Source organism: Microcaecilia unicolor, chromosome 14 (genome assembly GCF_901765095.1).
Source record: "Microcaecilia unicolor chromosome 14, aMicUni1.1, whole genome shotgun sequence".
Lineage (NCBI taxonomy): Eukaryota > Metazoa > Chordata > Amphibia > Gymnophiona > Siphonopidae > Microcaecilia > Microcaecilia unicolor.
This window is the reverse complement of record NC_044044.1, coordinates 10,839,690-10,864,038: the sequence shown is the minus strand read 5'-3', so window position 1 is coordinate 10,864,038 and position 24,349 is coordinate 10,839,690. Positions and strand designations below refer to the sequence as shown.

General features: G+C 45.7%; 1 protein-coding gene across 1 annotated transcript; it reads left to right on the top strand.

The window, feature by feature from the left end:
* The first annotated feature begins 1,118 nt into the window (after positions 1–1,118).
* Positions 1,119–23,961, top strand: LOC115458275 (serine protease 55-like). Its single transcript, XM_030188138.1, has 5 exons — positions 1,119–1,197; positions 1,682–1,886; positions 11,103–11,362; positions 16,727–16,866; positions 23,359–23,961. The coding sequence occupies exons 1-5, from the start codon at positions 1,125–1,127 to the stop codon at positions 23,959–23,961; spliced, it is 1,281 nt and encodes a 426-aa protein (XP_030043998.1). The 5' UTR covers positions 1,119–1,124.
* The last annotated feature ends 388 nt before the right edge of the window (positions 23,962–24,349 follow it).

Here is a 24,349-nt window from a genome sequence, read left to right as displayed (position 1 = left end):
ATTACCTCACTAGTTATTCCCATATCTAGATCATTTATAAATATGTTAAAAAGCAGCGGTCCCAACACAGACCCCTTCGGAACCCTTCTCCAATGGGAACACTGACCATTTAACCCTACTACTCTCTGTTTCCTATCCTTTAACCAGTTTTTAAACCACAATAGAACACTACCTCCTATCCCATGACTTTCCAATTTCCTCTGGAGTCTTTCATGAGGTTCTTTGTCAAATGCCTTTTGAAAATCCAGATACACAATATTGACCGGCTCACGTGTCATGGGACTGTTTAGGCTTATCACATGTTGCTGAAGGTATGCAAGAGAAAATCTTGAGCAAGACACTTAACCTTTCATTGCCTCAAGTACGAATGAGATTGTAAAATGTTCCAGGATAAGGAAGTAGCTACTTGTGCTGAATTTAACTTGCCTTGAGCTACTACTGAAAGGGCATGAGTTAAATCCAAATCCTCTTCTCTGGGTTGAGTTAAGGGCTTCCTCCCTGAAATGGCTGCAGAGCACGTGTGAGCTTACCGCATGTCATTTCTGTTTTTTGGCCTTTTTAACTGTAATGGTAAAAAGGGGCCCTGGTGAGCGGCAAGAATGGCCCTGCATGTATATCAGGCTTTAGTGAAACCCATTTTTTTTATTTCTTATTCTTTTTGAACATTTCTGAAATTGTTCTTTCATGATAAAAGTCTAGAGTAGATTGTGTAGATCAGTGGAACAAACTCCTACTTCATTGAATTTTAAATTGTATACCATTTACACAGCAGAATGTGAAAAAGGTATAATGGAGTGAAGAGCTTTGCAAGGCAGTATATTTGTATTAGTAGGGCCTAGCTGGCTACATGCCGCCAAGGTTCTGAGAATGGAGGGAGTACAGGTCACAATCTGACTTTCCCGTAAGTATTGGTATTGCAGGACTCTGAGTCTCGATATATATTGCAATAGGAGTAGATGAGCAGGATTGGTTGAGCTGAGCCATCAGAATATCAGTGGATGGGTCACTATGATGTCACATGCCTTTGTGATGTTACAGTAGCTGCCTCCTCAGTCAGTTCATGAGTCTCTGGATTGCTCATGGACCGTGTCTGGGGTTAATAGGCCTTTCTGCTGTTCCTAGAGATGCGTACTATGAAATATATGCTGAAAGTGTCTCTATGCCTCCTGCTTTGGATTACCGGGACATGCAGGGCAGGTGCGTAGTGGATATGATCACATTTCTGATATGCAACACACAATCTGGCTCCTCCAGTCTCCAGATAGTCAATTCTAGTATTATCCCTGATAAAGTTATGTCAGCTACAATTAAGGTCAGCAGAATGTAATTCTTGCTAAGGTTGGCTATACTGCTTAATGCCAGCAATGAAGACAGCATAATTGTGCTTTTCTAGGGAAAATGCTTTATTGGATAAAGGAGGGATGTGATCTTGGCAAACTTAGCACATTGGGGCTCTGGGCTATCCTGCCTTTCATGAAGATAGTGGAATTACAAGTCCGCAAATACACGGAGGGTAAAACCAGGCCCAGCTGGGCTAGTCCATGGTGACAAGGAGTTTTCTGATGACCCTAGGAGAAACACCACATTCAAAGAACCCTATGGTAGGACAGTGGCCTGGTTCATACTGGGAAGGAAACAGAGGGTAAGGGGACATTGAACTCTAAGAAACCCTCTCTTTCAGGCTGTGGCTTTCGAGCAAATTATGATAAACGTCCTTTAAAGAACACCAGTCGCAGTTTCTTCCAGTCCCGGATTGTTGGTGGCAGTGAAGCTCTCCCTGGGGAATGGCCCTGGACCGTCAGTATTCAGGAAAGGAGGAATCATTTCTGTGGAGGTTCCATCCTGAATGCCTGGTGGATCCTTTCAGCTGCACACTGTTTCAAGGAGTAAGTAGCCCAGCTTCACTCATCCAAATAGTCCAAAGTCTTCTGCAATTTCACCTGCCTTCATTAACGTTTTCAGTCCCTGAACCTTCCGTAATTTTTTGGGTCTCCTTTGCTATTTTCAGCTCACTCTGATCTCTGCCTTTCATAATCTCCTGTGGCACAGTGTCAGCCTCTGCATTATGCTGGAGTCTTCTGTAGTATTTTCAGAATGAGTCAGGCTGGCTTGTCCATTAGAAAGAACAGGTGAGGAGGGTTGGTGGTAGTGGTGGCAAACAGCATCTGCTTTGGTGTGGGGTGGCAAGAGTATCGGTAGCTATACAAACTCTAAGGACCGTCAGCATGTATTTGTACCTATGGAGAGATTAGGTAATTTTCAAATATCTGAATAAATTGGCTAAATGACTTTTGGAAATTGCCCTTATTTGGGCTAATTTTATAACAGGATGCCTAGGTGAAAAGTCCAAAAAGACACTTGTTTAAAGCCTATTTTATAAAAGCTACTTTATTCAAATAGGCAATTAGAGCCAGCCCCAGAAGCATGCATATTCACACACACAAATTTCCAGCTGCTCTGAAGATGGTGTAAATGTGTATTATATTCTAGGCATGCATCCATGTAATTTATAAAATATAGGCATGCGTCACAAACTGAGATTGGGTGGCAGAGCCGGTGGTGGGAGGCGGGGCTGGTGGTTGGGAGGCGAGGATAGTGCTGGGCAGACTTATACGGTCTGTGCCCTGAAAATGACAGATACAAATCAAAGTAGGGTATACACAAAAAGTAGCACATACGAGTTTATCTTGTTGGGCAGACTGGATGGACCGTGCAGGTCTTTTTCTGCCATCGTTTACTATGTTACTATGTAACTCTGCCTCTGCTGCACCCAAACTACACCATTGGGAATGCTGCATGGTCTACATTAAGCATGTGCAAACCTTTTGACAAGTGCACTTTTTACATGTGTACCCTTCACAATTTTATGAGTCCTTTCCAGAGTAAATGAGGCTTTACATTACCCCTCCCAAAGCTATCTTCTAAAAACACGCGCAGCCATTTCTTTCAAAAAAGGAAGACCTACCTTTTACCAGCTGCGGCCCCCATTTGCCGCCTGTCGCAACTGTTAAGTACTCTGGCTGGCGGGGAATCCCAAGACCCAGCCAGCAGAAGAGATCGTCCTCTTGGGCCGCTCTACTTCGATCTGCCGCGTGGCCTTCCCCTGCGGCTGCTTTTCCCCTCAGGCCGTCTGCCCTCTCTCTTCCTTGCATCCACCATTTGTGCTCTCTCTCCCTCTGCCCCTTCCATCCACTGTCTGCCCCCTCTCTCTCCCCCTTCCAACCACTATCTGCCCTCTCTCTCCCTTCCATCTAGCATCTGCTATCTCTGCCCCTTCCACCCACCGTCTGCCCCCTCTCTCTCCCCCTTCCGTCTGCTCTTTCTCGCCCTTCCATCCAGAGTTTACCCTCCAGGGGCGTAGCCAGACAACAGATTTTGGGTAGGCCTAGGTAAGAAGTGGGTGGGCACCAAATGTTCTTCCCCCACCACCAAAAAAATATCTCCGCTGGCAGGAAAATGCTTCTTTCCTCCTTGGCAGTCTGCAGCAGGCATGCACTGAAAACTGAGCATGCGCAGGTGCCGTTATTGTGGAGAGTAGAATTTTGTTACGATCAGGGGAAAGTCTTCAGCTGGCAGAGCTTGGGATCTCCACCAGCTACCGCTAAACATGTGCTACTGTTGGGTGGGCCTGAGCCCTAAGTGGGTGGGCCCTGGCCCACCCCGGCCCACCCGTGGCTACGCCACTGTTAACCTCTCTCTCTGCCCCTTCTATCCACCATTGCCCTCCCTCTCCCATCCATCCAGGGTCTGCCTCCCTCTCTCCCCCTTCCTTTCATCCAGGATCTGTCCCCTCTCTCTCTGCCCCCTCTTTTCAGCCCTCAGTTCCAGCCCCATTATCCTACCAGTTCCCAGTTTCAGCTCCTAGTTTCAGCCCCAGACCTTTTCTCCCACCACCAGTCCCGAGATTCAGCCCAAGCCACTTTCTCCCTGTCCCCTTTTCAGCCCCTAGTCCCCCCCAGTTTCAGCCCCTGCCCCATTTTAGCCCCCAGTTCCAGAACTAGCCCCCTTATCCCACCTACCCTCCTTTTCAGGCCCCAGTTCCAGTCCCCTTCATCCACCTGCCTTTCACTTTGACAAGGTTGCCGAGAGACAGAGCCGGGCCAGGGGCAGGGCTGCTGCCCCCTACCTTACTGCATCTTCTCCTCCCTCAGACTGTCACTCTCCTGTTCCTGTGTGCTGGGACCAGGGGCGTAGCCAGAACTGACATTTTTGGGGGGCCAAAGTTAACATGGGGGGCACTAGGCATAAAGCTGTAGTTCTTTATATACTCCTAAATAATGCTGTAGCATGCGCTTGATGACAGACTTCTAAGTAAACAGTCTGTGCTGCATCGACATAAACTCCATATATACTTATGGAAACTTTGGAAACACTGACATTTTTAAATATAGTAGCGTTATCCCATAATTTAAACTTTGCTATTATAGTAGACTTGTGTCTGGTCAACATCTCAACAATATCACAGTATCCTGTAAAATAATTACCAAAATGGCACATATCCAACTTTGCTTTATAACAAATATAAAATTCTTATGAAGCTGTATTACTACAATAGGTTAATAGCTTTGGAGTTTAATTATGTAACCCAGAAATTTAATATGAAAAAAATACCTAGCCCTGACACTGCACACTGGACCGTTGTGCTGTTAACTTAAGCTCTGGAAGTTGTCGCCGGAGAGTGTGGTAACAGCAATTAGAGTACCTGGGTTTAAAAAAAGATTTGGACAAATTCCTGAAGGAAAAGTCCATAAACTGCTAGTAAGCTGGAACAGAAACTGGGGGTCCACATTAAACATTAAAGCCATTACTTATCCCTGGGGTTGGCAAGATGGAATCTTGTTACTTGTTGGGATTCTTCTAGGTTCTCGTGACCAGAATTGACCCATGTTGGAGACAGGATACTGGGCTAGATGGACTATCTGTCTGCCCTAGTATGGCCTTTCTTATGTAAAGCAGAAAAAGAGCATTTCCCCAGGAACTCACCATACAAAACAACAGAAATTTTGATTTTGGTGTCTTCTCAGTAAGCCATAAACCCTCTCCAGTTCCAAGCTTATTGTGAAGTACCTGTAATATAAAATCTACAAAAATTACCCAGGACCTATAGAGCTAATTTATTTTAGCATAACATCACTAACTTACAGAAGTAACATAGTAACATAGTAACATAGTAGATGACGGCAGAAAAAGACCTGCATGGTCCATCTAGTCTGCCCACGATAAACTCATGTGTATACCTTACCTTGATTTGTACCTGTCATTTTCAGGGCACAGACCGTATAAGTCTGTCCAGCAGTATTTCCCGCCTCCCAACCACCAGTCCCGCCTCCCATCACCGGCTCCGGCACAGACCCCGTATAAGTCTGCCCTCCCCCATCCTAGCCTCTCAACCACCAACCCCTCTTCCCCCCGCCACCCAATTTCAGCTAAGCTTCTGTGGATCCATTCCTTCTGCACAGGATTCCTTTATGCCTGTCCCACGCATGCTTGAATTCCGTTACCGTTTTCATCTCCACCACCTCCCGCGGGAGGGCATTCCAAGCGTTCACCACCCTCTCCGTGAAGAAATACTTCCTGACATCTTTCCTGAGTCTGCCCCCCTTCAATCTCATTTCATGTCCTCTCGTTCTACCGCCTTCCCCTCTCCGGAAAAGATTCGTTTGCGGATTAATACCTTTCAAATATTTGAACGTCTGTATCATATCACCCCTGTTCCTCCTTTCCTCCAGAGTATACATGTTCAGGTCAGCAAGTCTCTCTTCATACGTCTTGGAACGCAACTTCCATACCATCCTCGTAGCTTTTCTTTGTACCGCTTCCATTTTTTTAACATCCTTTGCAAGGTACGGCCTCCAAAACTGAACACAATACTCCAGGTGGGGCCTCACCAACGTCTTATACAGGGGCATTAAAACCTCCTTTTTTCTGCTGGTCACACCTCTCTCTATACAGCCTAGCAACCTTCTCGCTACGGCCACCGCCTTGTCGCACTGTTTCATCGCCTTCAGGTCCTCAGATACTATCACCCCAAGATCCCTCTCCCCGTCTGTGTCTATCAGGCTCTCCCCACCTAACACATACGCCTCCCTTGGATTTCTACTCCCTAAGTGCATCACTTTGCATTTCTTCGCATTGAATTTTAATTGCCAAACGTTAGACCATTCTTCTAGCTTCTTCAGATCTTTTTTCATGTTTTCCACTCCCTCCGGGGTGTCCACTCTGTTGCAAATCTTGGTGTCATCCGCAAAAAGGCAAACTTTACCTTGTAACCCTTCGGCAATGTCACTCACAAATATATTGAACAGAATAGGCCCCAGCACCGATCCCTGAGGCACTCCACTACTCACCTTTCCCTCCTCCGAGTGAACTCCATTCAGCACAAGGACTCTACCTAAGAACGCTCAGCATAATAAATATTTCAGTGGAACCTTGAACATCAAAATGCCTATTGGGGAACTGAACAAGCTGAAATATAATGGATGCTTAAATAGAAACTCCATGCAGAACACAAATAGACCCTTTCCAAGTGCAGAATAAGTGATCACAACCTTTAAATATGGACATGTAGACAAAAATGAAATATAACCCCTAAGAAGCCACGCCCTGCACACAGTGCAACACTAGAGAAATGCAAACAGCACCCTGCATTCTATAGAATATTAAGAAAATCAGTGTAAATGTCTTGTAACGCTGACATTTTCCATTCACTAAATTAAAAATACAATTCTTTTCCACCTTTGCTGACTGGTTGTTTTGTTACAAGCAGTGGGAATCAAGTATCAAAAAAACCTCCCCAAAAGTCAAACAAGTACTAAAATATAATGAAACAGTTTTAAACTTAAAATAAGTATAATGACAGTAGATTCAAAAAACTAAAACAAACAAAAATAAATCAAAATATCAACATCATATCACAACATCAAAAAATGGTAAATGCCAGATTCAATCTGTACACCAAACCCTAGTGAAACAAGTGCACTTAATAAAGTTGATAAAACATATCCTAGAAAAAGACTTATCTGTATTCCAGGGATCGAGTGCTAAATCTTCAGTATGGAGGACAAGTTTCCAAAATAGTGTCTAGGGTTTGATGTAGTCAATTCACAGCTGGTTGGTCATGTATTAGAAGAGTGTCCGTAAATCCATGCTCATAAAACACAGTCCACAAGAACTGGCAATCTAGCATTTTTTTTCCCCAACTCCACCTCCTCGGTCCGGTTTCTCCCTTCTCCTCACAGTCCAATGTCATTTTTATTGCTTTTTCACTTCGCTCCCTGCCCCCTTCTTCTGTTGCAGTTCTCAGATCTTCTACCAGCATTAACTCTCCTTTCAAGGCAGCTCGCTCTTTGCCGGCCCCAAAAGCTTTCTCACTGTACTTACAACTTCCTGTTCCTGTTTCCGCGTAGGCGGGATGCTGCAGAAAGCTTCCAGGGCCAGCAAGAGGCGAGGGTGATGCTGCCGGAAGTTCGGAGAACTATATCAGAGCTGCCAAGTTACCCATTCCAGGAGGGAGACTTTTTGTCCGGTCCTGGTTTTAAACTTATATCCCAAAGCAGTGTGGGACTTGTAGTCCATGATTCTATCCATTGCAATCAGTGCTGCAGGTCCCATAATGCACCAGGATGAGATTGGCAGAAATCCAGGACTGGCCAAAGCGTCTTCCTCCTGGAATGGGTAACTTGACAGCTCTGCTACATCATGGCACAGTGCAAGGTGAAGAGGGAAGTGAAATAGATGTCGAACCGCAGGGAGGAGCGAAGGGATCGAGAAACCAGACCGCACAGGATGTGAGGTGGGGGAATGCCAGATAATCATAGGCACGGGCACTGCTGGGGGGCCTGAGCCAAGAATGGGGGGGGGCTGGGCCCCCATGGACCCCCGTGGCTACGCCCCTGGCTGGGACACAGACTATCGTGTTAACGCAATCACCCGGGTCCCAACACACAGAAGCAGGAGAGAGACAGACCAAGGGAACAGAGCCTTCTGCCTGCCCACAGAAGCCTTGCTGGTGCCAGGCCCCCCTTGGAGGTTGGGCCCTGGGAATCTAGCCCTCCCCCTCTCGGCGGCCCTGTGCAACCTTAGGCAACTCGGTCTCCAAGAAGCAGTAGGAGGCAGCATTTCCCTTGCAGCTTTCCATCACCCCCACTTCCTCCCTCCCCACTTCCACAGCTGCAACATCTGCACAGATCATTGAAGGGAGAATAAAAAGAAAAGTTGAGTTCTTATCATCATTGTGGTAGGAGAAGGGACCTACTAGGACCAGTACCTTTTTGGGGGGCCTGGTCAGATGTAAGGGAGAGAGAGGGGAGTTTAGGGAGCAAGAGCAGAAAGAGGGAAGGGGGGCAGTAGGGCAGAAAGAGGTGAGTGCGGGGTGGGGGGTGGGTCATGGAATGGTAAGATAAGGAATAGGGCAGAAGGGGTATAGAGGGTAGGGGCTGGGGGTAAGATGGGAAGAGTTTAGGATGGCAAGAAGGGAAGAGATGGGGTTAGGTTTGGGGCAGGATGGAAAGAAAGATGGGGTGTGTGATAAAAGGAGGAGAAAGAGGGGTGTGTGGGCAGAATGAAGGAAGTTAAGGGCACAAGGCGGGAAGAGTGGGGAGTGTGGGGTGTGGTTAGGAAGAGAGAAGGAGAGGAAGAGAAGGTAGTGGGACTGAGAGGGTGGGGAAGAAAGGTAAGTGGACAGTAGAATAAGGGGCAGGGGAGTGTTTATGAACGAATAGGAGGCAAGTGAGGGAAGTACATGGGACAAAAGACAGGGAGAGAAAGAAGCTGTTGGGTGCAGTTTACAAGGGAAAGAGGACTGAAGTGATACTGGTGGTATTTTGTTGGGAGTCGATTGCTTCTTGCTTTTGTGAGGTTGGGAGGTACAATGTTGTCGTCACTGAGCCCCCTCTTGTCATTTGGCATATTTACTGAATCCAACTATCTACATTAAGGGGAAAATAAACCTCAACCGGAGTCAATCTGAACCTATAACAACAAAAGACTCCAGGATTATATACCAATTTCTCTTTATTGACACGTTAGTGTCAATCAACAACACTAGATAATAATATAACATACACTCACTCACTCACATGCACACGCCAGCCACCCTTCAAATCTCATAATTGCAATACAAACAGTGAAACTGTAAAGTTGTTACACAATGCAACACAATATTGCCAAAACAATACAGTGCAGTCATTTAAACATAGTGTTATAATCTCACATAGTTCTAGTGTACAAACTAAAATGTACAAACTGAAATGGTAACCGCCACTAAGTCCTTCGTTAGTGGCGTTCAAGTTGTCATTGTTCCACTAGATCGTACGTAGTGAAGTACTGCACCATATGAATATTTCTTAAGATGGTAACATCCCAATTTTATCTTGATGTAATGATATCGGCAGAAAACCAAAATCGGGTAGCTGAAGAAATGCATCCACAACTGTTATGTCATCAAACAACTGTGTCAATAAAGAGAAATTGGTATATAATTCTGAAGTCTTTTGTTGTTATGTATTTACTGAATCCCCTATTATAAATGTCACCACATGCCACTGAGGAGGAACATGCTAGACATAGGACCAGGGGAAAGGGAAAGGGAAATGGGACTTGATATACTGCCTTTCTGAGGTTTTTGCAACTACATTCAAAGCGGTTTACATATATTCAGGTACTTATTTTGTACCAGGGGCAATGGAGGGTTAAGTGACTTGCCCAGAGTCACAAGGAGCTGGAGTGGGAATCGAACGCAGTTCCCCAGGATCAAAGTCCACTGCACTAACCACTAGGCTACTCCTCCACTCCTTGGGATTCCGGAATCTTGCTATTCATTGGGGTTCTAAATGGAATGTTGCTACTCTTTGAGATTGTGCATGGAATCTTGTTAATGGGACTTGATATACTGCCTTTCTGAGGTTTTTGCAACTACATTCAAAGCGGTTTACATATATTCAGGGACTTATTTTGTACCATGGGCAATGGAGGGTTAAGTGACTTGCCCAGAATCACAAGGAGCTGCAGTGGGAATTGAACTCAGTTCCCCAGGATCAAAGTCCACTGCACTAACCACTAGGCTACTCCTCAACTCATTCCACCAATAAGAGCCAACCTCATCAGTGATGTCACAATGGCTTGATTGCCCGATACTTGGCTCACATCTGATATTGTGACGTCATAAGGGAAAGGGGAAAGGGGGAAAGGGAAATGGGACTTGATATACTGCCTTTCTGAGGTTTTTGCAACTACATTCAAAGTGGTTTACATATATTCAGGTACTTATTTTGTACCTGGGGCAATGGAGGGTTAAGTAACTTGCCCAGAGTCACAGGGAGCTGCAGTGGGAATTGAACTCAGTTCCCCAGGATCAAAGTCCACTGCACTAACCACTAGGCTACTCCTCAACTCATTCCACCAATAGGAGCTAACCTCATCAGTGATGTCACAATGGCTTGATTGCCCGATACTTGGCTCACTTCTGATATTGTGATGTCATAAGGGAAAGGGAAATGGGACTTGATATACCGCCTTTCTGAGGTTTTTGCAACTACATTCAAAACGGTTTACATATATTCAGGTACTTATTTTGTACCAGGGGCAATGGAGGGTTAAGTGACTTGCCAGAGTCACAAGGAGCTGCAGTGGGAATCGAACCCAGTTCCCCAGGATCAAAGTCCACTGCACTAACCACTAGGCTACTCCTCCACTCCAGAAGGAAAGCTTAGATGATGCTCTCCTGCCACGCCACCACCCTCCAAATGCTGCCATCCTAGGCAGACACCTTGTCCATCTAGTAACAGACCGACAGCTGCTCCCTGTAGAAGGAAAGTGAAAACAGAAGGGGAAGGGCTAGATTTAAGAAGCTGAGTAGTAGCTGTGTAGCTGTGCTCTGTCCCTAACCCCCACTCCCAGTTCTCTGCACACTCTCCGAGAGGGAAGGGCCTAGAGGAGGAAGCAAAGGGTTGTTTTATGCTACCTGAGATTTTAGGTGCTGATCAATAGTCATTGAACATTTTGTGTTCATGTATATCAAAGTCTCTGGTGCTACCTCTAAATCTGCTGTATCCTAGGTGACAATCTGGTCTTCACATGTTCTCTAATAGTTTCTTTGTTCTCAGGGATGGCGTCTATCATATGAGAGTGCAAGTTGGAATGACATACTTCCAGAAAAAAAAGGAAGTGATAAAGGTGAAGACTATCTTCAGTCATCCGTTGTACAACTCTACGGAACTCGATTCTGACATTGCGCTGCTGCTGCTCACCGAGCCAATACAGTTCAACGTGCTGAAAAGACCCATCTGCCTCCCACTTGCAGGCGAATTGGAATACGACGACTGGCATTCATGCAATGTTGCTGGGTGGGGAACAGTGGACTTTAGTGAGTAAACTGTGTGGCAGTGCTAATAGACAGATGAAAAATGGTTCAGTCCAGAAGAAGGGAAAAAAGAAAGCCTTAAGCTCCTCAAGGAGTCATCAAACATCCTAAAACTGACAACGAAAGAAATAGTGCAAAAATTGATGCATTGTCTGAAGGCTGAGATCCATTTTATTGGACTAATACAAAGGAGCAGATCGGAATAAGAAAATTGTTTTCAAACACTTTATTCTTGTGAGCTGTAGAAATAAAACCAAACAAGCCCTTATTTGGTTTTATTTCTACAGCTCACAAGAATAAAGTGTTTGAAAACAGTTTTCTTATTCTGATCTGCTCCTTTGCACTGCTTGGATTTTGTGGATCGCTTGATCTGCTGTGTTCTTGGACCTTCTAATGTAAGAATTATCCAAAGATAATGCGGCACCTGAGATCTCCAAATCATGCCAGTTCCTTCTCCAGAACTAAAGTCCCAGATGTGGCTAATCTGAAGAAGGAACTGATGTGGTTTGTAAAACTCATGGTACTGCTTCATTGTTAGATCATTTTTGTGTTGGCCTAATAAAGATTCAGTTTTTCCCAGGAGATGGATAAGGCAACCAGACTTTGTGTCTCCAAAGAGGGGTTCTACAATTGTCTAAATAATGTAAGGAGGATAATAGATGCTGTAGGTGCCTGGGGGATGGGGTAGGTCCTTAGTATCACTTTCAGTACTTGAGGTCCACAAATGGGTCATTGTTCAGGTTTTATCTTTATTTGATAAGCTGCCCGTCAAAATTAATACCTAAGTGGTTTATAATAGTGCTAGTAAAATCAACAACTAATAGGTTAAAATATCTCCTCCTTACGCTGCTAAGTGAATTTGATGTTGGAGGCACTGTCTTGAATTGGTTTAGGGAATTTCTATCTTGCTGATCCTCTCGGGTCAAAGTTCAATCCACTATATCTCCTTCCTGGAAGTCACAATGTGGAGTTCCTCAAGGTTCCCCCCTTTTGCCTACCCTCTTTAACATCACGATGACCCCACTGGAAACAGCCCTTTTCAACCATGGCCTGAATCCCTACATCGATGCTGTGACTATTTACATTCCTTTCCAAACGTCCTTAGCCGAAATCTCAGCGGACATTCAGAACAGTCTCTTTAACATGGCATACCATAATAACTTATAATTATAATTGGTACTGTATTTCACCATCATTTACTTAACATCAGATTTACTCTCTTCCTACACTGTATTACTTAATTTTATTATGCAATCCATGTTCAATGTGTGATTCCATTTGTTTATTTTTGTACCTAGGGTATATTTTCTTCCTTTCTATTCGACTGTTATTTAATACTCATGTTCCATTTATATTACCAATTGTACATGTATTCTGAAATGATGCAAGTCATGTCGGAAAAATTGTAAGCCACATTGAGCCTGGGAAAATGTGGGATACGAATGTAACAAACAAATAAATAAATAAATAAATTATGGTCAACTGGGCTAGCACATTTAAGCTAAATAAGGAAAAAACACAGTGCCTGATTCTCTCCTCCCTGTTCAAACAGTCTTTCCAGGGCACGATTGCTGCGCTGGACTTCTCCATCCCCTATCTCAACAAGTCTGAAGCTTCTCGGGCTCACTCTGGATTCCCACTTGACTCTCGACCTCCAAGTATCGTCCGTTGCGAAGCGTACGTTCCTTTCCATGAGGTCTCTTAAGCGTATCAAGCCGTTCCTGCCGTTGGACCTCTTCAGGACCCTAATCCACTCCCTCGTCCTGAGCCATTTCGACTACTGCAATGGAATTTACACCAGCTGCAAAGAACACGCCCTTAAGAAACTCCAGACTGCGCACAACACGGCGGCGAAGCTTCTATTTGGCAAATCTCGGTTTGAAGCAGCAAAACCCCTTCGTGAAAAGCTCCACTGGCTCCCGATTAAAGAACGTATTGAATTTAAACTCTGTGCTCTTACGCACAAGATAGTTTACGGGGACGCTCCTGCTTATATGCATAGCCTGATTGACCTTCCTCCTCGAAATTCCGTGAGGTCGTCCCGCACCTATCTCAATCTACACTTTCCAAACTGCAGAAACTTAAGATACAAGCTACTTTTTGCCTCCTCTTTTAGCTTTATGAGTCCCCGTTATTGGAACGCATTACCATTATCGTTAAGAGAGCTATCCGATCACAGCCTGTTTCCCTCCCTTTCCCTCTTCTGCCTTATTCTCTGTTGTTCTAGAATTACTATGTTACTATTTTACTTGAATGTTGTAAGCCACATGGAGCCTGCCTCAGCGGGATTTTGTGGGATATAAGTGTTCACAATAAATAAATAAATAAATAAATAAATAAATAAACAACCAAACAACTAATAGGTTAAAATACAGAGGACAGTATTCGGCCTAATAACATCATTTTTACAAACGCTGATCAAAGTGGGTTGAAATAGAACTGGATATTCAGTTCTGGGCCTTATCCAGACACCAGCAGAGTATGCAGGTCTTGCCTGGCTGCTGGAAGTTATTTGGGTGCTGGCCAATATTCAGTTTTTTATTTCTGTACTTTGTATATGTTATTCTCGTTTATGTATCAGCTCAATTGAAATTGCATAATGTTTGATTTCAGACCCCTGATGCAGGCACTTAGCCGAAACACGGTGTCGTGTCGGGTCCTTTCAAGGATAAAGTGTTATACTTCCTAGTCGTCCTCCTGTTGTCTCTGGAAGAGCCTCGCTGGCTACACTACTCTTTCTTTGAGCAATATTCTGTGCCGACACACAGATAACTATCTGGCTACAGTTAGTACAGCTATTTCTGTGGTTCTGCTTGGCCAGATAGTTATCCAGGTCCACTCCGACTCTGCACCTGGACCACCCCAGTACTCAGAGTGCTTCATGGACTCCCCAGATTTTCAGCAGCAGTATCTGGTTATGTGCTGCTGAAAATCTAGAGATCATCCAGTCAGGGGGAGGCAAGCAGGTAGGAGTCTTTCCTACCTGATTATTCAGATTCTATATATGGCGCCTAAAACATCGGCGCAGAAATTGGTACCGACTAAGCGCATTCTATAATCTTCACCTAGATTTAGGTGCCGATTATAGAATACACTTAGTTGATATTTCAGCGCCTAAATCTATGCTCATCCATGTACACCAACAAAAACATGGCGTAAATCCCTGCGCATAGATTTAGGTGCACTAGGCCTTATTCTATAACTAGGTATGCACATTTCGGAACGCCCATGAAACGCATATTTCCCCTACCATAACCATGCCCCTTTTTGCCTGCGTGCTTTAGAACTTCAGCGCACATCATTACGCTTAGCGAGTTGTGTACCTAAATTCTAATCAGTGCCAATTAGTGCTCATTATTGCTTCCCTTCTCAATGTGCAAGCAAACTCCTCCTGTCCTTTGACCGACAAGTAGGCCCTCTCCATTGCTGAATACTTTTCTGAGTTCCGCTTTGGAGCATGCTTTCCAGAATGTTCCTAAGTTTATATTGTTATTGTTGTAACTCATCTGCTTGAACCGGTGGAAGATAAATACAGCTGAATAGATAGTTAAAATTGGATGAAAATCTCAAAACAAAGACCCTGTACACATGGGCCCTAAATTCAACTACTGGTTGTGTGGCATGATTGGGACCGTGGGTCCCGGCTGAATATCGACCGGGACCTGTACAAGCTCCAGCAGCCAGCACATACAGGGTTTACCCAGGATATGTAATGCTAAGGCCTGGACGGAGCTCAGCGTGAAATATTCAGGGCTGGTTTTACATACAGTAGTTGGCATTTTCAAAAGTCCTGACCGCCGTGGGATGAATATTGACTATTTTTAGTGCCACTGGACCCACTTTAAGGAACACTCTCCCCCTCCCCCCACCCCCATATCTAGAAACTTCATTTGAGAAATTTAAGTCGGGTTTGAAGTCTTCTCTTTTTCATAATGCTTTCACCGAATATGTACACACTTTGGTTTCTTTATTTGATATTGATTGATGGCTTGGATACAACTATATAGAAAATAAAAAGAATCTAGAACCTTATAAGTACTTTACATAAGTATTGCCATAGTGGGACAGACCAAAGGTCCATCAAGCCCAGCATCCTGTTTCCAACAGTGGCTATTCCAGGTCACAAATACCTGACAAGATCCCCAAAAAGTAGAAAACATTTTATTCTGTTTATCCCAGAAATAAGCAGTGGATTTTCCCCAAGTCCATTTTAATAATGGTCTATGGACTTTTCCTTTAGGAAGCCGTCCAAACATTTTTTAAACCCAGCTAAGCTAACCGCCTTTACCACATTCTTTGGCAACAAATTCCAGAGTTTATTTACACGTTGATTGAAGAAACATTTTATCCGATTAGTTTTAAATGTACTACTTTGTAGCTTCATTGCATGCCCCCTAGTCCTAGTATTCTTGAAAAGAGTAAACAGACACTTCACGTCTATCCTTTCCACTCCACTCATTATTTTATAGACCTCTATCATATCTCTTCTCTTATTATAATACTAGTAAATATGGCCCGTTTCTGGCGCCGATGAAACGGGTGCTAGCGGGCACGGGACTCCCTTCCCCTCCCCTTACGGTACCTGTTCCGTCAGCCCAGGAAAGAAAGAGCCCCCTCTTTCCTCCCGTAGCGGTGGCTTCCTTGCTGCATCGTGTGGGAGTCCGGCTCTCGGCGTTTCAAAATGGCCGCCGAGAGTTGAAGTCTCACGAGGCAGCTTGAACTCTCGGCGGCCATTTTCAAACGGCGAGAGCCGGACTCCCACACGATGCAGCAAGGAAGCCACCGCTACGGGAGGACAGAGGGGGGTCTTTCTTTCCTGGGCCGACGTGTTTCCCCTACTGCTCCCCGTGCGTTAATTTGTTTTCGTGTTCTGCCCTCGACGTCATCACGTGTGACGCGAGGGCGGGGCATGAAGATGTTGTGGCTTCACCACCATGAAACCACGAACCGGTGAGTGAGTGACTTCAGTGACGTCAGTGTCCTCAGAACATTGAGGCTGCGTCTTATTATAGTAGATAATTATGTACAAAAGGGCAAGAGGGTTGGCTTCTGAGACACACTGCATTTTCCTTTAAGATTGTAACTTTTTCCCTTCACTGTTAATGTCTATTTTTTAAATTTTTGTAAGCCACACAGAAGGCCTTGCTGATTGGTAGGATAACAAACTTGAAACCTGAATGCCCCTGCAGTATTTCCAGGGAGTGCAATTCCTAAATCAGGAATAAAGCCCAGGCTTCGTCTCATGGCAGTATGCACCGTGCAGCACTGCTGTTGAGCCACTAACTTGTCCCCATCTGCAAAGCTTCTAAGTTACATGGAGGGCTTGATTTACTTCTGTTCGGGAAATTATGTTTTGTTTTTTTACAGAGAACGATAGGGTTGAAAGAAAATTACGGAAGGCGCAGGTATTCCTGATAAAGTTCAAAACATGTCAGGACTGGTACGGACAATTAACGTCGAACATGATATGTGCTGGCCATGAAGAAGGAGGACCTAACGCTTGCAAGGTTACATTTTACTTATAATACAGTTTGAGATATTGGCTGTCATGGCCCAATGAGATGAGATTTAAGGACCTAAATATTTATATGCTGGGGTGGGGGGGTGGGGGGTTATGATAGAAATATTTCAATACCTTTAAGATATAAATAGGGAAAAGGGATGAGCTTTGACATACTGCCTTTATGTGGTTACATTCAAAGTGGTTTACGTTATATATGGGTATTTGTTTTTTTACCTGGGGCAATGGAGAGTTCAGTGATTTGCCCAGAGTCACAGGGAGCTGCAGTGGGAATCAAGCCCAGTTCCCCCGGTTCCCAGCCTGTTGTGCTAACCATTAGGCTACTCCTCAACACATGGATTAGTGCACCTTAATAAAAGGACCCATAATGTGCAGGAAGCAAAAAACCTTTCAGTGAAAAGAACGTTTTAGAAGAGCTGATGATATGGGTACACTCATGAGTAACATATGGAAATATTTCTTCAGAGAAAGGATGGAGAGTGCATGAAACAGTTTCTTGGGAAAGTGGTGGAGACAAAAGAAAAAGAATAAAATTCGAGAGGGCCCAGGATAGGCCTAAAGGATATTTAGTTGTGAATAAGTGAGGGAAATATCTGAGGATAACTGGCGCCTATGGCATTGTACTAGGATGTAAATTCAGAAGAAAATAGATGGACTTTACTGGCCTTATCTATTCTATATTTCTAAGTTATTATTGTGCTTCTGTGTTTACATGCATGTGCATTTACGTGTGTAACCCCCCCCCCCCCCCTAGGCTGATGCCTACTGTAAGCCCAGTAAGTTGGGAATAAGTAGGGTTACCATACGTCCGGTTTTACCCAGACATGTCCTCTTTTTGAGGACACAACCATGCAATAGGACAAGTTATGCCAGTATGGACAGTCTGGCGGGCGGGCAGACAGGCCTAAGGGTGTCCTATCCTCCCCTCCACTCCTTTACAATACTGTAGTGCCCTGGTGGTCTAGTGGCCTCTTAGGGGCAGGAAAGAGCCCCCTCTTTCCTGCCTGAAGCGGCTGTAGACTGTCTTGCTGCCTCCCGTCCTGGCACCGATTCAAAATGGCTGCCGAGAGTTCAAGCGGCAGCCTTGCAAGACTTCCACACTCCTGCCAAAGCGGGAAAGTGTCCCCTGAGACACACTTGTGCCAGGGGATCCACTGTCGCCACTGCTGCTTCTCTTGATGAGCAGCAGCAGTCACAGCAAAACAAGAAAAGCAAGCACAGGGTCACAGAAGCCATGAGGCATGCACTGTCGGCTCTGCCAGTCCTCTGCCCCCCCCCCCCCCCCCGGAACAGGAAGTTGATGTCAGCGTGGGCAGAAGACAGCAGGGCCAACATCGTATACCTGAAGGCTGCTGTGGCCTGCGCATGCTTTTCTTGTTTTACCGCGGCTGCTGCTGCTCATCGGGAGAAGCAGCAGTGGCCAGGAAATACTGTGTACTGGGTGGAAAGGGAAGGGGAAGGGAAAGTTGGAAAGGGTGTGGAGAGGGAGGCAATCGGTGCGAAATGAAGAGTGCAGAGGGGGAAAAATGAAAGAAGAGTGGGGACACTGGATGGAACAGGGGTACAGAGAGAGATGAGTGGGAAGATGGGGAAAGAGGGGACATGGAAAAGGGCAAGAAAGAGAGAAGCTGATGGGGAGAAGAATGGGGAGAAAGGGGGAGATCCTGGCTGGTCAGATGGAGAGAGAAAGAGGAGAAATACTGGAAGGAGGGAGCAAAAAGGGAGTACACTAGATGGAAGGGTAGAGAGAGAAAGAGGACACTGGAAGGATGGGGAGAGAGAGGGAACATGCTGAATGGAAAGGGGTAGAGAGAGAGAGAGAGACGATGAAAGGATTGGGAGAGGGGGGTAGATGTTGGATGGAAGGATGGGGAGAGAAAGAGGGAAGACGCTGGATGGAAGCATAGGGATAGAGAGGGGAGACACTGGATAGAAGGATGCGGAGAGAAAGAGGGAGATACTGGAAGGATGAGGAGAGGCTAGAGAACTGGCTAGAAGGAAGGGGAGATTGGGGAGACACTGGAAGGAAGGATTGGCAGAAGGATGGGGCGAGAAAGAGGGAAGACACTAGATGGAAGGATAGGGAGAGAAAGAGGGAAGATGCTGGATGGAAGGATAGGGAGAGAAAGAGGAGAAGCTGGATAGAAGGTTGCAAAGAGATATAGTGGGAGACACTGGAAGGATGGGGATAGAAAGAGGGGATGCTGGATGGAAAGGGGGATAGGATAAAGTTAGTGAAAGAGTGGAGAATAAGAGGAAGGGGAATGGGGAGAACAAAGGTGAGAAAAAGATGAAAAGCCATAAGTAGATGAAGTAAAAAGAGGGACATTAAAGAATGGATAGTAAGAATGAATTAAATCTGAGAGAGACAGAGAGAGAGAGAGAGAGGCAGAGAAATAAACTGAAGAAAGGAGAGAAAATGACAAATGGGCAGGAAACCCTATCAAGAGAGTTAAGAGAAGATGAAGAAAAGCAGAATCAAGAGACTGGGACCAACACAATTAGTAAAGGTTAATAAATGCAAATAAAACACAAAATATAAAATTAGTTGATACCTTTATATTGGACTGATTTTAATACATTTTTGATTAGCCTTCAGAGACCAACACTTCCTTCTTCAGGTCAGGAGAGGATACCATAACGGCATTGAGGTGTGCTAGGGGGTGGGGTCAAGGCAGAGTGGGACGGGGCTGGGGCCATGTACTAAAATCTAACTCTCAAAAATTGGGACCCCTTGGCAGCTCTGCCTGTCGGTCTCACAGGCTCACTGCTCTCCGGGACATCTGGAGCAAGTTGTTTAGGATGAATACTGACCATTGACAGGCTGCCATGCTTTCTGGCAGTGACAGCACCTTCACTGAGGTACCGGCACTGACCGCGCCTGCCACGGAGTTCTTGAGTTTGCCCCCTTTGGGCTGTCCTCCTGGTTGTTCTTTGGTGGGCACCTCTGCAAATGAAAAAGGGTCTGGGGAATGTCTGCAGGCCTCCAGAATATGTGGCGTCATCGGATTCATATAAAGACTCTGCACACTTCTGGCACTCCAGCTGAATGGAGACAGGTTTGTGGCAGTGATGACATCTGGGGCAGTGAGTTTGCCCCATCAGGTGGCCACCCTTCAGGGAAAACATTATGTGCCAAAGTTCTCCATTTTAACTCTTTCAGTCTGAACTCGAGTACTCCAGCTCCTGAAAAGTTCAAAACAATCAGCAGAAGACGAGTTTCTCCCACACATTCTGTTTCGAGTAGTGACAGGCACTGATCTAGTTTTGCTCAATAGACCACAGTGCACCTTAGGATCTACGTGGCTCAGTGGATTGCTTGTATTCTCCGTGGATTCCACAGGGTCCTTCTTGCATCATGCTCCAATGCTCTGCAGTAGGCCAGACGTCCCTACCAGGGGCATAGCAACCATTGAGCGGGGCCAGCAAAATGTTGCACCCCCACCTCCCCGGGTATTTCTGCCACTCTCTTTACCCTTTAGTAGGTCCAAGGTCCAGTATCCTTCCCCCCCCCCCCCCCCCCCCCGGGTGACCTTTGAATCTGCAATGAGTAGCTGGCAGATGCAGTGAGGTAAACACTTGACAGCACCTCCAGGGCCTTTTCACTGCTGTGTCTCACCTCTCTGATGTCACTTCCTGTGGGTGGTACATGGCAGTGGAAAAGCATGGTGGCGCAAGCCACAGGCAGGCTGTTTATTGCCTATGCTGGCTGCTCACTGCAGATTTTGAGGACCTCAGGGCAGGAGAGAAGCTGGACCTGTGCAGGGGGGGGGGCAAAAAAAAAAAGCAGGATACCAGACCTGCTAGGGGAGGGGAGAGAGAGGGAACGATGATGGCACCTCCATGTTGGGGGGAGGCATAGGCATTGCTACAGGGTGGCAAGAGGGGCAAGTGCCACCCCGGTTCCAGGCATATACACCGAAGCTCAGTGCAGAAAATGCCCCAACACTCATTCGTCCTTGCTAGACCTATCCTCCTTGAAATCTGATTTACTTTTTCGCCATTGGAGTTCACTGGTTGATGAGTAGACAACCGATGCTTAACCAATATTGTCAACCGCTTTAAGTTTAAATTTTGTCTACTTATTCACGTTTTAAGTTTGTGGGTTGCCTATTCTGCACTTTACAAAGGGTCTATCTGTGTTAAGTGTTTATGACTGAGGCTGAGTACTCTGCATGGAATTGGTATATAAAGATTTATAGTAATTCAGCTTGTTCAATTTCCCGATAGACATCTTGGTGTTCTAGGTCCCACTGCAATATTTACATTGCTGCATTTTCCTTGTTGTATTACTTCTGTAAATTAGTTATTTTGTATAGTATAGTAGATTATTTCTGTAGGTTTTTTTTTAATTACAGGTACTTAATATTAAGCTTGGTAGTGGAGGGGGTTTACGTTGTTTTTGCTGCAATTTCAGCAAAATCAGAACATAGGAAAATGTCCTTGTACTGCAAAGGTATCAAAACGTTGAAGGGGAGATGGTGTCCAACGTATATGCCGTATCCGGGAGACATGTCTGGCTAATTGGTTCCAGAACTCCAGAACTTGTGTGCCAGATAGGCAGCCTCCTGAGCGCACTTTGGGCAACAAGTCGCTGCTACTAATTTTGTTAAGCATAACCAGCAAATGGAAAGATTTAGATTATATAGCCTGGGAATACAAATTCATTTCTTTTTCTTGGGGCAACGGCCAGGTGGTCATTCTGAGTGAGGGATCCTCCTTGCTCTCTGAGGAGGCCCCACTTTTTAGGTGCTTTGGAGGGAGGTGCCATAGCTCATCCTTTGTCTCAGGCAGCAAACTGTCTTGAGCCAACCCTACAGCAAAAATAATAAATGGATGTTAATCTTCCCCTGAGCAACCAGCACTCCTTACACAGCTTCAGCTTGCTGAGTTGATGGATTCCCATAGATGTCACTGCAAATATCACAGGACTTGCCCTGCGTGACTCAGGAAATTGATGCTGTGTGAGGTGTTCCTCCTACTGTCAGGAGGCATGGGGCATCTAGTATGGAGTATGATGGGCCAGTCATAAGAGAAGAGGGCTTAACAAGAGAAGGTTAGGAAACAATGGAAGCAAGTGGGAGAGAGGATCCATTGTATTATGGAAGAACACAGGCACAAGGAGAGAGGGGGCCAAGGATGAGTGGACATGTAATGAATGGAGAGATGAGGCATTGGCTTGCACAGATATTAGTAACATAGTAACATAGTAGATGACGGCAGAAAAAGACCTGCACGGTCCATCCAGTCTGCCCAACAAGATAACTCATATTTGCTACTTTTTGTGTAAACCCTACTTTGATTTGTACCTGTGCTCTTCAGGGCACAGACCGTATAAGTCTGCCCAGCACTATCCCCGCCTCCCAACCACCGGCTCTGGCATAGACCGTACAAGTCTGCCCAGCACTATCCCCGCCTCCCAACCACCAGCCCCGCCTCCCGATCTTGACTAAGCATACTGGCTGCTCATTCACCTGCTCTGTGCCAGAAATTGCAGTCCAGGTAGCCAAAATAGATTTTTGTTCTGCTCCAACTCAGGGACGCAGCCATATACCCAATTTTGGGTGGGCCTGAGCCGCAAGTAGGCAGGCATGAGAACCCACCCCCCCCACCCCCCACCCACCTGGCATCTCTCCTTTCCCTACTCCCCCAGGTGACTGGGCGTCTCAACTCCACCCCCACCGCCACCCCCACACACACCCTTTGAAAGCCTTCATTTCTTTCCTACCAGTGAGCAGCAACTCATACCTGCTGCACATGCTGGCACTGAGCCTTCCCTCGGACCTGGTACCACCTGTGTGGAATCAGGAAGTTGTGTCAAAGCCAAGGTTTAGGGCTGGCACAAGCAGTGGGTATGACTTGCTGCTCACTACCAGCAGAAAATAAAGGCTTTCAAAGGTGCAGGGGAGTTGAGGCGGATGGAGTTGAGATGCCGGAATGCCTGTGGGGGAGTGGAGAGGCGCCAAGAGTCTTCAGCTGGTGGGGCTTGGGGAGCAACACTAGCCACATGAGAGATGTGCCACTGCTGGGTGGGCCTCAGCTCAAAGTGGGTGGGCCTGTGCCCACCCATGGCTAGGCCACTGCTCCAACTCCAACAGTTGCTTCAAAATCCTAACAAGCTGGCAAACCTTTATTCTGGCTCAAGACAGTTCAGATTTTAATTTTTCCTGCTTCCTTCAAGTCCCTGTTATTTGAGTGCCAGATTATGTAACTATGATTATGTAATCATGATGTTACATGTGTGTTTGTGTGTTTAATAGCACAGACAGGGACTGATTCATTACTTTCTTTCTAGTAGTGTCAGTCATAGACACATAAGACTATATGTAAGCCTAAGAATAGAATTAGAATAAGATAAACCAAGACCTTCTACTGATTTAAACAATATTCATCTATTGCCTCTTACTTATAAACAGTGCAAGTGTAGGAACAAGATCATTAAGTACTGGCTGTGTCATTTCTTTCCTTTCCCCCACAGGGTGACAGTGGCGGGCCCCTGGTGTGCAAATACGTGAAGGATGGTCTCTGGTATGAGGTGGGGATTGTGAGCTGGGGAATTGGCTGTGGTGAGAAGCGGCAACCTGGTGTCTACACTCTAGTCTCCAGATTTGTGAACTGGACAATAGAAACAACAGCCGCTGCTGGGAAGCCATATGTGCCAGACGAACAACGTCTGGCAAAGGAGGAGGAGGAGGAGGAGGAAGAGGAGGAGCCCCCGTTTGACACCACTGCTACTTCTTCGGCCACTACTACTACTACTACTACTTCTACTACTACTACTACTACTACTTCTAGTACTTCTACTGCCTCAACATCCATTATTAGCTCCACCACCCTGTCAACTGTCCCTAATGTTCCTGTTGTCCCTAATGTTCCTGTTGTCCCTGCTGTCCCTAATGTTCCTGTTGTTCCTGCTGTCCCTAATGTTCCTGTTGTTCCTGTGTCCCTAATGTTCCTCCTGTCTCTGATGATCCTGCTGTTCCTGTTGTCCCTGCTGTCCCTGCTGTCCGTGATGTCCCATCTGTCAAACCCATCACCTCCAAACTGCAAATTATCTAAAAAAATATCTCGTTTTAATTAGACTCCCTAATGGCTCCTCAGTTGTCACTACTATTCCCATTAGATCCTCCAGCAGGGTCCCCTTCATCAGCTACCAGGATTTCCCAGTGATGCTGTCATTAACCTCCGCTCTCATTGCTACTAACTCCCACTGATATCCCTTCTGCCACTAACTCCTCCTACTTCTATTAACTACCCTCCTACAAATGTCACTATAACATTCTACTGCCACCTACAACTGGGCTGCTGCCACTGTTTCTTGCACTCTCTCTTGTTCCCCATTCTCGAGTTGCTGCTGCATATCACAGAGATTGGCGACTTTCATCTACGTATATGAAAAAACAAAGCAGCACAAAACAATCCTTCTATTATTGCAAACTCAGTGTAGGTTATCAGATAAAGCTTTTATA